General features: G+C 48.6%; 2 protein-coding genes and 1 non-coding gene across 3 annotated transcripts in view; 1 reads left to right on the top strand and 2 right to left on the bottom strand.

Annotated features, from left to right (window-relative positions):
• Positions 1 to 1,917, top strand: part of AHNAK (AHNAK nucleoprotein) — a 92,610-nt gene extending 90,693 nt beyond the window's left edge. The window contains exon 6 of the mRNA XM_019954387.2: positions 1,598 to 1,917. Within this exon, the coding sequence (XP_019809946.2) occupies positions 1,598 to 1,605 (8 nt within the window). The 3' untranslated portion in view covers positions 1,606 to 1,917. The remainder of the gene's footprint in view (positions 1 to 1,597) is intronic.
• A 9,364-nt stretch (positions 1,918 to 11,281) lies between these two features.
• SCGB1A1 (secretoglobin family 1A member 1) lies at positions 11,282 to 14,856 on the bottom strand. The gene is made up of 3 exons (XM_019954504.2): positions 14,699 to 14,856; positions 12,297 to 12,484; positions 11,282 to 11,432 (listed from the first exon to the last, which is right to left on the bottom strand). The coding sequence occupies exons 1-3, from the start codon at positions 14,751 to 14,753 to the stop codon at positions 11,400 to 11,402; spliced, it is 276 nt and encodes a 91-aa protein (XP_019810063.2). The 5' UTR covers positions 14,754 to 14,856; the 3' UTR covers positions 11,282 to 11,399.
• Positions 14,857 to 16,529: 1,673 nt separating this feature from the next.
• LOC139180830 (U6atac minor spliceosomal RNA) lies at positions 16,530 to 16,655 on the bottom strand. Its single transcript, XR_011565079.1, has one exon. It is a non-coding gene; the product is annotated as a U6atac minor spliceosomal RNA (small nuclear RNA).
• Positions 16,656 to 16,929: the final 274 nt, after the last annotated feature.

The following is a 16,929-nucleotide window of genomic DNA, read 5'->3' as shown; positions in this document are numbered from 1 at the left end:
CTTCTTTTTAAAATCCCTTTTATGCATCCTTTCCATGAATTTGTTCCAATCGGAAGAAGAAAGAACTCATGGTTTCCTACCCTGCCAGTTCACCCTAACTGTTCTGTGTTGTAAATTCTCTGAGAATGAAGTACTGATTATTGGCCATAGCAATCCGTGTTGTGAGCCAAGCCTGAACTCCAGCTGTGCTCCCCTTAAACTGTGAGGCTCTCGGGAAATTTCTCAAAGCCCTTGTTTCCTTGTCCGTACACAAGGGACTGCGGTACTTACCTTGTCGTCTCATTGAGAGGGTAGAACGAGGTCCTACATAGGAAGTGCTCAGCTCAGTGTCAGCCCCACAGCAAGCGCTCAGAAGAGGGTGGTGTAGAAATGTCAGAGTTTTCCCTTTACTGATTCCCTTTTAATGATTCCCTCCAACACCGTTATTATTTTAATTTTTTGGCCAGGATGCACAGCATGTGGGATCTTAGTTCTCCCAACCTGGGATTGAATCTGGACCCCTACATTGGAAGTATGGAATCTTAACCACTGGACTGCCAGGGAAGTCCCTCAACCTTCTTAAAAAGGCTTTACTCCACTAAACCATTCAACACATGTTTGGGTGGGGGAAAAAGTTATGCTAATGATTTCTTCACAAAGCGGAGATACAGAGAGAAGGGGGCAGAATCATAGTGCTTCAGTGAGGGAGAGGGGATGGAGGTTATTTTCAACCAGATTGATCAGCAGGATGGTATTATTTGTGTGGACCTTCAAAAACGGGTAGGATTTGCACCTAGAGAGAGAACCGAGGTCATTCTAAGTCAGGGGAGGGAGAAGGAGGGGGTGCCTAGAGGAGGTGGGACTGGGGGAGACTGAGCCCACCATTTGGGTGAGTGCCTAAGATTTATGTTGAGATAGTGGAAGATCAAGTTGGAAAGGAAGACCGGTCCACCAAGAAGGCCGGACATTTTCTAGAGGAACTGATGTCGTGGAACATTCTTGAGCAGGGTGGGTGTAGGAGGAAGGTGGGGTGTGCAGACCCACATGGGAGGTGAAATCAGCTCGGCCACAGGTAGAGATGAGTGGAGGGGGTGGGACGGAAGGAGGGTGCAGGTAGATGGCAAAGGGGGAGAGAGGACTCAAGTCTGGGAGCTCCTCTCTGGCGTGTAGTAAGCAGGAAGAAAGTCGGTTTGGAGAGGATGATGAGAGGCTCCTTAATGGCTAAGACCAGAGGTCGCGCATCTCACCCCGCCCCAGTTCCTCACCACCTCCGGCCTGCTGTTGGCACGTTCTCAAGAACACACTGTCCTCTCTGGCCTCAGACTTGCTCGGGGCACCCGAAGGACAGACCCTGCCTTTCTCCGGGCTTCCTTTCTCCCCCTGCCACATGGGAACCCACAGAGGGAGGCGTGTCAAGACCAAAACAGATTCCACTGTGGAATCACTTCCAAACTGACCCCTCCCAAAGGCAAGCATTTGTTAGGATGCTCTTCCAAGGGGTGGGGGGGAACATTTTTTGTCTTCAGCCTGTGCACAGTTAACTAGAAAGCCCTCCTGATTTCGTGGGGGAGATGCAAACCATGTTTTGAATAAAAATCGCTTTGCTATTGTTTTACAGGGCTGTAGCCGAGGCCAGGAAGAAACCCGCCCCCTCCGAAGGTTGTTTTTGTGACGGTTCTTTGGAGCATTGTTCTAAAAATGGGAAATTACATATCGCTGTGCCAAAGGAAACAAACACTGCAGTTAAAGGAACACCTTCCACGAGGTGGCTGTTAGCGCCCCAGCCGGTTCTAGAGGCAGGACTGCTGAGTGCCAGCTGCTCCCGGTGCATTTCGTCACTTCCCAGGGGAGCGGGTTTGTAACCAGAGTGGGCTTTGGTGACAGGGCTTAGGTGATGGTTCCTCACTTATTTACTCAATAAACATCCTATCGAGCATCTATGCTGAGTCAGCCTTTTCACTACTCCCTTCCCGGGCGTTGTTAAAGTTACTGGGCATGTTGATGACAGGCAGCAACTGTCTGACACTATTTTTGAGAGTCAGTATCTGACTTCTGCCCCCAAGTGATGAAGACACAGACCATCAACTCCTTCTCTCCTTCCTCTCCTTTCTTTCTCCATCTTTCTTCCCTTCTCCTCTCCCCACTTTTTCTTCATTTTTGTTGTTCAGTTGCTCCGTCATGTCCGACTCTTTGTGACTCCATGGACTGCAGCACACCAGGCTTCCCTGTCCTTCCCCATCTCCCGGAGTTTCTTTATTAGTCTACACACACACACAAATCAATATTTTCAACACATCATTCAATACATTTCTTTAGGCAAAGAATTTTTCAAAGTTTAGGGTCACTGGGGTACAGTCTGAGATTGTTGTCTACAGTGTAGATATCAAAAGATAATTTTTTTTTGGTTTTGGGTTAATACTTAACATCTTCAACGTCAATGCAATTGCAGAATAGTCAGGTCTTGAAATTTATCAATCGTGAAGTGAATACATTTCAGATGGGTTTGTGGGTTCAGAGAATCCAGTTTCATTGGCCAATCTCATCTTTATGAGAGACAAGAAAGAAGAAAGGAAGAGTGAGTTTCTGATTTTGGGGAATGTGTTGATGACTTTGGTTAGAACTTCCTGCCCACAAAGTGCTTGCCTTCCTCCAACAGGTTGGCCAGAGAGTGATGGCCCTGACTTTGGGAGTCAGGGTTACCTCCCTGGCACCATTTGGTCATCAATGTGCTCCCACCGGGAAGAAGAGAGGGGGAATAAAAAGGCTCTCCATTCCTGTAATGTACTTAATCTACAGTCTTAGTTTCCGCACTGGTCTTAACTTATCCACTAGAGGAAGAGTCCAGGAGCTGAGTTTTGTTTTGCTTTTTTTTACAAAGATGTATTTTTTCTTTAAAGTTTAATTTATTTATTGTATTGTGTTTTGACCACATCAGGTCTTAGTTTTGGTGTATGGGTTCCAGAACCTGTGGGCTCTGTAGTTAAGGCACATGGGCTTAGCTGTCCTTCAGCGTGTGGGATCTTAGTTCTTTGACCAGAGTTCAAACCCAAATCCCCTGCATTGGAAGGTGGATTCTTAACCACAGGACCACCAGGGAAATCCCAGGAGCTGAGCCTTGAAGCAATCTTAAAGTTGCCAGATTTCGCAAATAACAATATTATGTTGGTCAAAAAGTTTGTTTGGGTTTTCCCATAAGACCAATGCAAGATGCCCGGTTAAATTTGAATTTTAGATAAAATAATGAATTTTTAAAAATATATATTATATATATAGCTATGTCCCAGACGTTGCATAGGGCACGGAGGACGGAGCTTGGGTCTTCAGGTGACTTTTTGGAAAGGGGAGACTAGAGTCTGGGGAGGTGGGAGTAGCATGGGTTTGTTGCCTGTTTCAATATTAATGTGTGCAGCGTGGTAATGCGGAAAGTGTCACCCGAGGAAGGAGGTCTGCCACCAGGAAGATGGTCTGTCCTGGGCTGGAAGCATTAGGACATGGGCCCTTTGCTCTCCCTTCTGCCCCATGCCCCTGGGTTGGGGACTGATGAGAAGTGGGTTCTGGTTACCCTTAGACAGCCCTGCCCGGGTATACCTCGTGGCTCTGTAGCCTCAGGACCTGCCTGAGGGACACAGTATAAGAGTTGCATCTCCCAGGGGCGGCTGCACACTGAGCGTCCAGACTGAGAACTGCAACCAGAAGCACTTTGGTGGAGGGACTTCCCTGGTGGTCCAGTGGTTAAGAATCCGCCTTCCAATACAGGGGATGCAAGTTCAATCCCTGGTGGGGCAACTAGGATCCCACGTGCTGCAGGGCAACTAGATAGCCCATGCAAACTATAGGCGTACCACCCTGAAAATACGAGATTTTGTCTAGAGAGCCCATTCACCACGACTAGAGAAGCCTGTGTGCAGCAACTAGAGTAGCCTATGGGCAGCCAAAAAAAAAAAAGCATGTTAGCAGGTTCATCAATCAGAGGCTAGTTAACCGAAAGGCATGCCGTCTCCTGCAGATGAGCGTCAGGAAGGTCCGGAGGCGAGTGCAGTTAGGACCGCTAAGCGTTCTTCCACCGCTCTTTCTCTCCACTCAGGACCCCCGTGCCTCCCTCTCGATGCAATCCATTTCCTTCTCTTTGGCCCAGGACATCTGGTTGGAGTTCCATGTCCTACACGACACCCACATTCGAGTCCCACACCCCAGATGACTCTCTCATCACCCTGGTGGAGTGTCGGGTGTAGCTGCATTCTTTCCTCCTAGTTAGAGACCATCTCTTAATTCATTCCCCAGAGATGGCTCACTGCATTCATTGTCTATGAATGGACCAGCCTAACCTGGAGGGCAGCTTATTTCCAAGCCTTGTCCACTGCTGTACACCCGGTGTAGGTGGGGGAAGCAGCAGGATTTGAGTCCAGAGCTCAGGCAGGGTCAGGCTCCCAGGAGGGCCTCCCAGGCTATCGAGGAGTCTGAACTTTATCCTGTAGGGGACTGTTAGCAGAGAAGGATTGTCATCAAAAGCATTGAAGATGACTCTTTGATTTTTAGCAATCGTGGGAAGTATATTGTGGACAGGGATGAGATTGACATCTTAGAGGCCATTTAGGAGGTAGGATAACGGTCTCCCAAAATGGCCATGATCTCATCCACAGAAGCTGTGAATACATTAGGTTACATGACAAAGAGAAAGGAGGGTGGCAAATGGAATTAAGGTTGCTAATCAGCTGATGCTGAGATGAAGCGATCACACTGGATTACCCGGCTGGGCCCAGAGCAGTCACAAGGGTCCATCCACATGGAAGAGGGAGGCAGAGGAGGAGGCCAGAGGGAGAGTGGAGCCTGCACCGCTGACTTTGAAGATAGAAGCAGGGGCCGCAAGCCAAGGAATGAAGGTGGCCTCTAGAAACTGAAAAAGGAAGGAAACACACTCTTCCCTGGGAGTCTCCGGAAGGAGCACAGCCTGCCAACACTTTGGGTTTTAGTCCAGTGAAATAATTTTGAATTTCTGACCTCCAGATCTGTAAGATAATACGTTTGAGGATTAAAAAAAAAAAAAAAAAAAAAAAACACATTAAGTTTGTGGTAGTTTATTACAGCAGCCATAGGAGACTAGTTCAGAGGTTATTTGCAATATCCCAGGCCGCAGAGAGCGAAGGTGTGGTACTGGGATCCGAGTAGAGAGAAGGGGGCACATTCAAGGTAAATTGAGAAAGCGGTGGACTCAGAGACCTATGGATGCATAAAGTCAGAGGTCAGGAGATCCTTCTTCTGGCCCCAGTGCCCTGAGGTCGGTCCTCATCTCCTCACTACCCATGAGATGAGAAGAGGGCCCAGGCTCTCTCCCTGGGAGCCCCTGACCGACAGCATTTCCTACCTGTGCTAGGGCTGACAGAGTATCTACATGTGTCACCAGTGTCGGAAGAGGGAATTCTAAAGGACACTTTGAGCTGAATCCCTCGAAGACACTCAGGATGCTTGGGTGCTGCAGACATACAGCTTCAGCTATTGTAGGAGTTAACTAGGTTCTTGTCATGGGCTTGGAATCCATTCCTTTGATGGGGGACAAGTCTGAGTTTCAAGGCCCTGGTTGATCCATTCTGATGCTAGCAACTGTGCATGCTTAGCTGAATCTATCTTCAGATTTATTTCCGCATATACTAAAGGTTCATAATTTGGGTTTGCTCATGGAAATATGTTGGGTGGTTAACTCTCAATGATTCATTCTCACATTGTTTCCACGTGCCCGCTGGTGTGTTCCGTAAGTGCCTGGGGAGGAACGCTCCCTAATTACACGCTGCAGAAGGCATTGTTTGTGTGGCCCTTTCATCATCAATTGATGTCTTCTTTATCATTTATCTGAAGCCACTCTGAACAACAACCACCCTATGGTGAATGACTACCCACAAAACCCCTGGCATCTGCAAGCAGCTTACTTGCATTAGCCATAAACTAGACATTATTTTACCCATATCATCTTGATAAAGTTGATGAGGGTTGGTTTTGGTTCCTCTTCCTGCCGCATGAATCATTTATAGATTTTCCTGCCAGGCTAACTTCAATCCGCTCACGTGTTGAGGGTGTAAAACTGCAGCTTTCCTACAGATCCATCAGTTTAGGCTATATATTGACACGGCAAGGGCAAGTCCTTGGATTCTGCAGTGTTGCAATTAATCTGCAATGTTGATTCTGCAACGATGGCCATGTTTAGTAATAACTACTCCTCTTCAGCTTCCTTTAAGAATAAATCTAACTGAGATTTCTCTGGTGGTCCAGTAATTAAGATTCCACACTCCCAATGCTGGGGGCAGGGGTTCGATACCTGGTCTGGAAACTAAGATCTTGCAAGTCACATGGGGTGGCCAAAAAATAAATAGTAATTGTTCTTTTGGTTGCAGGTTGTGGGAGTAATATATTTGTTTTTAAAAAATTTCTCCCAGATTCACAGTTTAGTTTATAACATGATCAGGAAATGGGGTCTTTCCTCTGGGCTTTTCAAAAGTATGAATGCTAAAAGTAATATAGTGCTAATAATACATTTCTTGCTTTTAACTTGTTTGGCTTTATTGAGATACATTTTACATTTCTTATTAAAAAAGATTTTTTTTTTACTGTATTTAATTTTAAAAACCTATTTATTTATTTGGCCGCGAGAGATCTTAGCTGCAGCATGCACGATCTTTAGCTGTGGCGTGTGGGATCTAGTTCCCAGACCAGGGATTGAACCTGGGTACCCTGCCTTTGGAGTGTGGAGTGTTAGCCACTGGACCATCAGGAAGGTTCCATGCACATTACATTTTCACTTTATACAGTTTGTGCATAATGCTTCTCAAACTCAGGAAGCTTCTATTCATTACACTGGCCTCCTTGCATTTCAGAGTTTAGCATATTCATAGTGAAAAAGGCTGATCATATAATTATATATTTATCTAACTAGGGCTGGACGCACTTCTCCTCATCCTCTTTCTTCAAATGTAAAAATCCTTCTTAGCTTGAGGTCTGTTCAAAGATAAGCCACGGCCCCAGTGTGGCCAGGCAGAAAAGAAAAAAAAGACAAAAAAGAATCCCATGACATTCTTTCATTTCTCTAAATTTTTTCTGCTTTCCCGAAACATGAGTCACACAGATATGTGCTCTTTCTGTGGCTGTGATCAGTTCATCTTGCATTCTGCTCTTTTAAAACTGAATGTACATTTCTGTGTGCTGACAGCTCGAATTCTTGGGATCGCCTACATTTGCAGCCCCTCTGAGGTGGAGACTCTCCCTGCCATATAATTGGACTTCCTTTTATCCCCAGATACCTGCTGTATTTGCCCTAGGTAAATATTTCCCTAGTTCTGAACAGGTAATTAAAATTCTGAACCTTTTATGGCCCTGGATCCTTATCTGCTTGAACAACACTCGCCTAGGTGGATGGCTCACTGGAGGCCAAGGTATGTGAGTTAAAGATGACCTGGATGCAAAGGAACTGGAGGGACTCAGCAGTGGGGGAGAGGGGAGGCAGGAGGCTCACCACCCCCAAGGAGGCCCCACCCTCTACCAAGAATCTCTTCTGGAATTGCCAGTCCCCCTGACCTGCTCTGGAATTTTTACAATCACAGGCCGTCCTCTGTGGCAGATAGTGAGGGAGGGGTGGGGTGGCTATAGTCTGAGTGTGTGTGTGTGTGTGTCTGCATAAGCAGGCACGTAGGTGCATATTTTGGGGGGGTAGGTGGACATTTTTCATCAGCGTCATTTCAGTTAATAGCTCAGGAAATTCCTGCCTTTGGGATCCTTCTCTCTACTGTAGGGCAGGGGTTGGGGGTCTGGCCTTGAATCTGGATTGTGTGAGGAAGAAATGAGAAATTGCAGAAATGCTTGCCAGGGAGTAAGCAATCAATAAAAGTAATTATTAGGTTGCTTGAGATGTTAAAAAAGGTGGACGGAGGTCAGAGGACCCGCTCCACTAGCGCCCGGGGCTCCTCTGTACCTTCCGGACCATCTCACGTTCTAGATTCAGCTGGACTCGCCCTCGCAATTGTTCGGGAAGGGAATTATTACTAATTCCAGAAGAGCTGACACATGCCTGGCAGGGTTCAGCGGGCAGCAACTTTGTATGACTGCCCGTTTTTCCTCAGAATTCTTATTAAAAAAAACACAACAAAATCCTGAAAAATCAAGTTAAAGCAATCACAGTTGATACAAAAAAACAAAAAACAAAAAACAAAAAAAACCCAAAACACTAAACCTAGAAAGGAACTGCGTTTCATCACGTGTCCCGCGGATTGAGCCAGGCTGCGTGGAGCTGCAGCGCTCAGAAGCCCCGACCTGGACACCTTGGTAGACACTGCCCCCTAGTGGCCATGATGGCGCCAGCTGCTGAGGGCGCGGAAGGCGCGTCCCCGCGGGACCACTTAGCTTCTTGGAAAAATCCGAACAGATTTCTCTCTGCAACCCTCTCGTTCCGTGCCCTCTGCGGATGCCCTCTCTATTCCCGCTTTCCCTGTGCGCGTCCTCCACTTTCATTCAATATCTGGGGATCGTGTGGCCGGGTCAGGGACCGATTGCCCCGGGACAGGGGGTGTTGGGAGGGTGTTTATATCCACATGGGACTCACGTTTAGGATGAGTTCTAGTCTTGCCTATTTTGGTGTAGGGCGATTTTTTTTTTTCTTCTTTTGAGGGGGTGCACCAGAGGGCATGTGGGATCTTCGTTTCCCGACCAGGGATGGAACTGGCGTCCCCTGCATTGGAGGCACTACATTTTTTTTTTTTAATAAATAAATATTTATTTATTTTAATAAATATATTTATTTGGCTGTGCCAGGTCTTAGTGGTGGTGTGGGATCTTGGTCTTTACTATGGCATGTGGAATCTTTTATCTGTGGCATGTAAACTTTTAGCTGTGGCATGTGGGGGTCTATCTAGTTCCCTAACCAAGGATGGAACCCAGGCCACTTGCATTGGGAACTCAGAGTTTTAGCCACTGAACCACCAGGGAAGTTCCTAGGGTGAATTTTTACAGCGACTGTCAACAGTTTCCAGCAGTTAATGCTGTGTGGCCTGTGCAAAGGCCCTGAGGTAGGAAGAGACTTGGCAGCTTGGTTTTTAAAAAACAAAAAGAACTGCAGGCCAGCGGGGTAGACTGCAGAAAGGGAGTGAGCAGTGGGGAGGATGGGAGATGAGAACCAGTGATGGGTGCATTTTGCATTTGCAGTTGATGAGAAGAGTGTGGGGAAGCTTTGAAGAGCTTGACTTGATTGGAGTGGGGGAGAGGCTGTGGAAGGGGCTTTTCACACTGGTCCCCTCCATGCCCCTGCCTGATCGTCCTCCTGTTCCCCTTCTGCCTCTGGCTGCCTCCCCCATCTCCTCCAGTCCCACCTGTCTCTGCTCAGACCTTGAGCCAGGGGATTCCTGGGCTGGCCTGTCCACGCTACTCTTTTTTTTTTTTTTTTAATTTATTTGGCTGCATCAGGTCTTCGTTGCTCCACAGCTTTCGAGGTCTTAGTTCCCTGACCAGGGATGGACCCTGCATCCCCTGCTTTGCAAGGTAGATTCTTAACCACTGAACCACCAGGAAATCCTGTGTCCACGCTACTCTTGCTTACGTCACTCCCTTTTTTTTCTTTTTTCCAAACAAATTTTACCTATGTATTTATTTTTGTCTGTGCTGGATCTTCGTTGATGCGAGGGTTTGCCTCTAGCTGTGGTTCTTGGAATTCTCACTGTGGTGGCTCCTCTTGTTACAGAGTGCAGGCTCCAGGGCACGTGGGCTCGGTAGTTGAGGCTCCCGGGCTCCAGAGCACGCATTCAATAGTTGGGGTGCGTGGGCTTAGTTACCTTGCAGTATGTGGGATCTTTCTGGATCAGGGGTTGAACCCGTGTCTCCTGCATTGACGGGCAGATTCTTTACCACTGAGCCACCAGGGGAGCCCCCTCCCTTTATTTCTTTTATGCTTTTAGCACAGGTTTACCTATCTGTCTGTCTGCTTCTTTGTTGATTTTCGGGAGGCTGGCGATCTTCCCCATCAGGTCACCGGCTCCCTGAGACCAGAGGCCGCCATTGTCTTCACTCTGCTCTACTTGGGTCTCAGTGTGGTTGTGCACTGAGCAACCGCTTCATGCGTATTTGCTGGGTTATGAAATCTGCTCCCGGCTTCCTCAGAGCCCCGAGCGCCACCATGAATACATGGCAAGTGCCAGTAAATACCTGAGGATTGATTTCATGCAAGAAGGAAGGGGGTGGCCGATTCGCTTTTTGAGTGAAAGTTGGCTGGATGCGGACTCAAGGGATGGCGGGAGGTCGGCGCAAGGGCAAGTCAGAGAAGGGCTTTGGGGTCAAATAAGAGCACCATTGCCAGTGGGCAGCAGTCACTAGGTGCTGACCAGCCTGACCCCCTCCCACCCACTCTCCACTAGCCTTTTGGGGACAGAGAGTGACGTGAATGGACGGCTTGACCCATAAGCTTCTGCAGTTTCAGCCTGGAAATAGGATGTCCTCATCAGGATGGCTGATAAAGGATGTAGAAAATGCACGAGAGGAGGGGTTCTGCTTGAAAAAATAGTTTGAGAATTATTTCATGCAGCAAATGTGAAGTAAGCGAAACACTTAACCTACCCTCTCTGGGGACGCCCCCCAGACTCTGTCTGTCCTCAAAGTACCCCCCAAGGACCCTGGATCCCTAATCAAGGGATTGAACCTGCTCCTCCCTCCAGCCTTTGTTTTCGAAGTTTCTTACAGGAATCGGATCCTTCTATAGGTGGGAAGAGACCATCTGCGCTGGCTGTGATTTGCAGACTGTCACAGGGCCAGCCAGCCCCTCAGAGCACCGTACTGCTCTGTCAAAATGCTTCAAAGATCCACCATTTATCTTTGGGAGATGGAACTCTCTGGAAAACTCCATCTCTGTTTGCGGTTATGTCTGGGTAGCATAATCACTTTAAATATTTCTTTTTCAACCCAAGAGCGGGATCCCAAAGGGCTTGGAAGAAACAGAAAGCTGAATTTCATTACTAAATGGATGGGGGTTGGAAGGTCAGCCTGAGGTCAGCTGCCACCATGTCTAACGTTCCCCCCGCCGACACCCCCACCACCCCCACCGTTCCCTGTAGGTCAGGTTTGAGCAAGGCCCTGGGAATGGTTCCAGGCTGGCTCTCTGCCCGGGGAAAGGAGTATGTGCTAGAAGCTGGTCTGGCCATCTGTGGACTGGAAGTGAGACAAGGCCTGGACTCTTGGGGATGAGTTTCCACGGCCACTGCCTTTCTTTTGGCTCTAATCTTACCCCAGAAGCGGCACACCTTTCATTCTAGCAGGTGAATAAAAAAGGCGGGGACACAGATGAGATGCTTGCTTGTACTTTATTGCAGGAGTCAGGCAGGGCTGGTGGGGATGGAGTGAAAGGAGCATCCGGGGAGTGGCAGAGGCCTCGGCAGGTGGAGATCTTCAGCTTCTGAATCCTAAGCACACTCTGGGCTTTGTATTATTTTCATCTAAAACAAACAAACAAAATCCCCAATACAATAGTGAATGAAAATGTCAAAGCCAGACCCAGAAACTTTAATATCATCTAAGAGCTTCAGTATTTGTGGGAGGAGCTAAGCTTGGATTATTTCTCAGAAGCTTCTCTAGTTTTAATTTTTTTAATTAAATTTTTTTTTGGCCACCCTGACTAGGGATTGAACCCATGCCCCTTGCAGTGGAAGCTTGGAGTCTTAACCACTGGGCTGCCAGGAGGGTCCCTCAGGAGCTTCTTTAAAAAAGATAAGATGGCTGTGCCTGCTTCCCCAGGGACATTTGCACTGTGATTCTCCTTTCTGGATTAGAAAAGTGTCCCCAAAGTAGGGACTTCTCAGGTGACATAGTGGTAAAGAATCTGCCTGCCAATGCAGGAGACAAAAAGATGTGGGTTTGATCTGTGGGTTTGGAAGATCCCCTGGAGAAGGGATAGGCTACCCACTCCAGTATTCTTGGGGCTTCCCTGGTGGTTCGGATGGTAAAGAATCTGCCTTCAATGCGGGAGACCTGGGTTCGATCCCTGGGTTGGGAAGATCCCCTGGAGAAGGGCATGGCAACCCATTCTAGTATTCTTGCCTGGACAATCCCCATGGACAGAGGAGGCTAGTGGGCTACAGCCCATGGGGTCACAAAGAGTTGGACATGACTGAGTGACTAAGCACAGCAGAGCACCAGTATTCTTGCTTGGAAAATTGCATGGGCAGAGGAGCCTGGCAGGCTACAGTCCATGGAGTTGCAGAGTTGGACATGACTGATCAACTGAGCATGCACGCATGCCCCGAAGTGGATGACACTGCAGCCCAGGGATGCGGGCAGCAGTTGTGGAGGGAGCCGTGTACCATGAGCTCTAACATGCTGTCCTTGGCCTTCGGGGAGAGGGTGTCTACCAGCGTCTTCAGCTGACTTGTTGCCTCTTTCATGTCTTCGTCAGGGCTGAAAGGTTCCAGGGTAGCCTCAAAGCTGGAAGGTGTTCCGGCGATGAGGTTTCCCAAGACATACAGAAGGCTGGGGCAGACCTCTGTGGATGCTGGAGAACAGAGAGGAGAGAGCCCCTGTATCCATGCCCGTGTCTAGACTGGCCAGCTCCCTGCCGGGGCCTGACCCAGATGCACACAGCTGGGCCTGTCCACAAGAGCTAGTGGCCCTCTTACCCCCAGCCTGGAGGGTGACGCTCCAAGCAATTGGCTCTTTGGCGCCAAGTGGATGCCTTCTGGGTTGTGGCCAGCTTTTTGTGGCTTGCCTGAGCCTTCCTTGCGCGTCCTGGGTTGCAACGGGCAAGGTGCTACCAGCTCTTAATCTTAGAGTTCCAGGCGGAGCTCTGAGAATAGAAGCTGCTGATCTGAGTTTTTTTTTTTTTTTGGTGTGGTGTGTGGGGGCTGGGGAGAAGCCACAAAGGATTTTGGCTCCCACCGGAAACATGCCTCTTACTGATGGTTAGTGATGGTCTGAGCCCACGTGACAAAGTCAGGCTCTGGCAGGAAGAGGCACTTGTACCCGCCAAGCATGAGCCCCCGAGCCTGGCCCGGAAGGGACATCCGCTGTGAGTGCTGGGCCTGTAGGCTCATCCACCCGCAGACACACCTCTGCCCCTATTCCTAGTCCCACCCCCATGTTCCTTTCATCTGAGGGCGCCCCCTTTCATGCTCTCTTTTTAGGTCCCTGCCCCCAGGATCATGGGGCTTCCCAGGTAGCTTAGTGGTAAAGAATCTGCCTGCAATGCAGGAGATTGCAGGTTCGATCCTTGGGTCTGGAAGATCCCCTGGAGAAGGAAATGGCAACCCACTCTAGTATTCTTGCTTGGGAAATCCCCTGGACAGAGGAGCCTGAGGGCTACAGTCTATAGGATTGCAAAGAGTCAGATACGACTTAGCAACTAAACAACAACAATCCCGGGATCATGGGGAGAATCACCATGCCCAGCTCTCTGTTTGCCCTGTCTTCCCATTGAGTCTTAAATCCCTGTCCTTGACTTCGTCACCTTGTGTGCAAACTCCCTTTCCTGAACTCCGAGGTTCCACCCAAAGTGGTCACTCCAAGTCAGACCCTCTCCAGAACTTAGATCCCTGTTTTGCAACTTACTGTGTCATCAGGCAAGTTACTTTATCTTTCTGTAGCTCAGTTTTCTCATCTGAAAAATGGGGGATAATGTCCCCACTTCACAGAGTTGTTGTAAGAATGAAAAGAGATAATATGTGAACGAGATTCAGCACAGGGATGGGCACAGATAAACCTTAGAGCTTATTACCGGTATTATATGTGCACACACACGGACATACAAACACATCCCAGACCCACCACCTACGTATTTCACCCTGTCTTGGTGGGCTGCACCTGGCGCTAAGATCTTCTAATTAACGTACATTTCAGTCCAAATGATGTTACTTCCCCTTTAAAACAGGCATCTCTGCACCGTACTTGTTCCTGCTGCCTCTTGGTCTCTGTTTCCTAACTCCCCCGCCACTCCCCAAGGTCATAAAACTTCTCTCTATTTTTCTTAGGGAACTTTGAAAGTGAAGAAGTTGGAATGTGTTTACATTTTTTTGTTGTTGTTGTAGGAGTAGAAGAGACAGATACGGAGTAAAAAGCAGCCAAGTAACCCAGTTCCCAAAAGATCAGGGGCTTCGAGGAAGATGGGATCCACATCCCCTGCCCCATCACTCTCCTCTTCATGACAGCTGCAACTCTTCAGAGACTCCTAATCCTTTTTGCAGAGGACAAAAAAATGTTTAGAAATCTCCATTCTGAGTTGGCAGTTTCCAAAGGGAAGAACCCTATCTAGAATATTCTTCTCTGCCCAGAATGGGAGACCTTGCCTGGGGTTGGGTTTCTTTGGAAGCCATGAGGCTCCTTCCAGCCCCTTTGGCTACCAGGGTGATGTGTTGACCTCAAACCTGGAGGTCTCTTGGCATCTCGGGGTCTGTCCAGTCCTGGGCTTTGGGGAGCTTGTTAGTTACTCCTGTTCTGCTGGTCACTGTGTCTAGGTGGGATCTTCTCCATCTCTGCACTTCTGAGGTTGTTGGATATGGAAGATGGGGTCTTTTACATGTTTCATCACAGCCTCAGGGCTCTGCCTAAATTCCTAAGATGGGCTTGTTTGCCAGACCCAGCTTCCTGGCTGGAAGTCAGTATTCCCAGGCTCTCCCAGCAGCCACACAGAGAACATGGACAGCTGCCCCCTCTCCTGGGCAGTGCTGGGAGAGTTGCTGAGGCTGGCTTGGGGTGGAGGACTCTGGATACTTACCAGGTCTGCAGAAGAGAGTCAGGGTGACCAGGACGATGGCGATGGTGAGCTTCATGGTGGGCAGGAGGCTGGTGGGGGAGGCTCTGGCCCTGTCTCTGGATCTGGTCTCATGGGTGATGTGCCCACTGGGATACCTTCTTATACTCTCTTGCAGTGGGGAGGGCAGGGCATGGGATCCACTTACGGGATCACATTGTTTACTTGGGCATCAGCTCGGTGGAAAAAGTAAATATTCTCGTTTCTCAACCCAGTTTCTGTCCCCAGTGAAACAGAGCTCACACAATGGGCCACCTGGGCGAGGGGAACCAGAGTCTAACGTGGAGGCAGTGAGAGTGCCTGAGTCATAGGTTTTGGAGAGCTGGCCGCCTTTGCTTCTCCCTTCGGACCTGAGTGCTGGGCAGTGCAGATGGACAGACAGCAGAGCCCGCCTGATCCTATCGTCCCAGGAGAAACTGAGGCCCAAGGCCCCGTACCAGTGGCGGTGACAGGACTAAGACTGGGGTTTCCTGATACCCCAACGGGCTCTGCTCCAAGGAAGTGGCTGGACTTCAAGCCTCTGGAGTCATGCGGTCCAGAGTGTCTTGTGGTCAGACTTGGGCGAGACCCTGGACTGAAGCATGTTGACAGATTAAGTTCTCCAGAAACCTAATGCCCAGGTCGGGTTGGAGGACGCACTGTGCCAGCCGGGTCTGGAGTCCTGCCTTCCTGATGACAAATCCATGGGCGCTTCAGGCCTCATAGCACTTGACCTCTTCATGGCCTTAACCTCTCACCATTTCCTTCTTGGATTGTTCTCTCTCCTGTGCTCCCACGACTCTCTGCTTTCCTGTTTTCCTCCCTGGCCATCCTTGTTCTTTGAATGTTGATTCTTTATTGACCGAGCTCCTGTGTTGGTGGCTCCAGGCTGTGACCGTGGCCCCTTCTGACACCATGTCAGTGGCAGCCTCCTTTCTTCTCCAAAGCCTGTGCCTTAGAACACAGGCCTCCCCGACTCAGAGTCACCTCCTAAATGACCTTCTGCCTCCTGGCTCTTCCTCCTTGGCCATCCTGGGAAAGGCCACTAGAATGATCTGTTTAAAGTCTGCTTATCGTATCCTCCTCCTTCTTGAAACACTTTTAAAGCTGCCTTGGGCGGATGCGATAAAATTCAAGTGCAACTTATGAGGCCCTTGTCCACTGGCCCTTGCTTACCATTTGAATCTCATTCCTCTGCTCTTCTGCGTGGAATCTTTTTTCTTTTTTTTCCCAGAATAAATTCGATAACAGAATTGTGGACTTTTCAGTTTACTTATCAAACTGCTGCTGCTGCTGCTGCTAGGTCACTTCAGTCGTGTCCAACTCTGTGCGACCTCATAGACGGCAGCCCACCAGGCTCCTCTGTCCCTGGGATTCTCCAGGCGAGAACACTGAAGTGGGTTGCCATTTCCTTCTCCAATGCATGAAAGTGAAAAGTGAAAGTGAAATCGCTCAGTTGTGTCCGAGTCTTAGCGACCCCATGGATTGCAGCCTACCAGGCTCCTCCATCCATGGGATTTTCCAGGCAAGAGTACTGGAGTGGGTTGCCATTGTCTTCTCCAAACTACTAGAAAATTTAATTTTACATAATTTATAAAGTCTCCACATCACTATCCTAAACTTCATTTAATTTTCACTTAAGTTTCTGTTTTAAATTTATTTTTACTTGATTGATCAATACTTTACAGTATTGGTTTGATTTCTGTCATACATCAACATGAATTAACCATAGGTGTACATATATCCCCTCCCTCTTGGATCTCCCTCCTACCTCTCACCCATCCCCACCCCTCTAGGTTATTACAGAGCCCCACTTTGAAAAAAGTGGTTAGCTGCCACGAAGTTGGTGGCCATGCCTTAACCGTATGCGTGTGGTCAGGCCGGAGAGCCTCTTCGATCCTTGTCAAGGGGAGTGCTAACCTTCTCTCATTTCATACAACACTCCTGCATGGAAATTTAACTGTCTTAGTACATGCTGATTTGGGAATAGTCCTTGTTTTTCTCCATGCTTTTTTACCTTTGTACAAGCTGTGCTTCTTGCCTGGAACACACATCTGCCTTGTCTTCTCCAAACCCTATCTGTATTTCAGAATTCGATCAAATGTTCATCCATTCATTCATTAAGTGCCGAGCATCTGCTGTGTTCCAGGCACTGTGCTAGGAGTTGGGAGTTGGCAGAGACATGGAGCAGCCCTGCCAGGAGCCCCTTCAAGATG

The sequence above is a fragment of the Bos indicus genome, chromosome 29 (genome assembly GCF_029378745.1).
Source record: "Bos indicus isolate NIAB-ARS_2022 breed Sahiwal x Tharparkar chromosome 29, NIAB-ARS_B.indTharparkar_mat_pri_1.0, whole genome shotgun sequence".
NCBI lineage: Eukaryota > Metazoa > Chordata > Mammalia > Artiodactyla > Bovidae > Bos > Bos indicus.
This window is presented reverse-complemented; position numbering and strand designations above follow the sequence as displayed.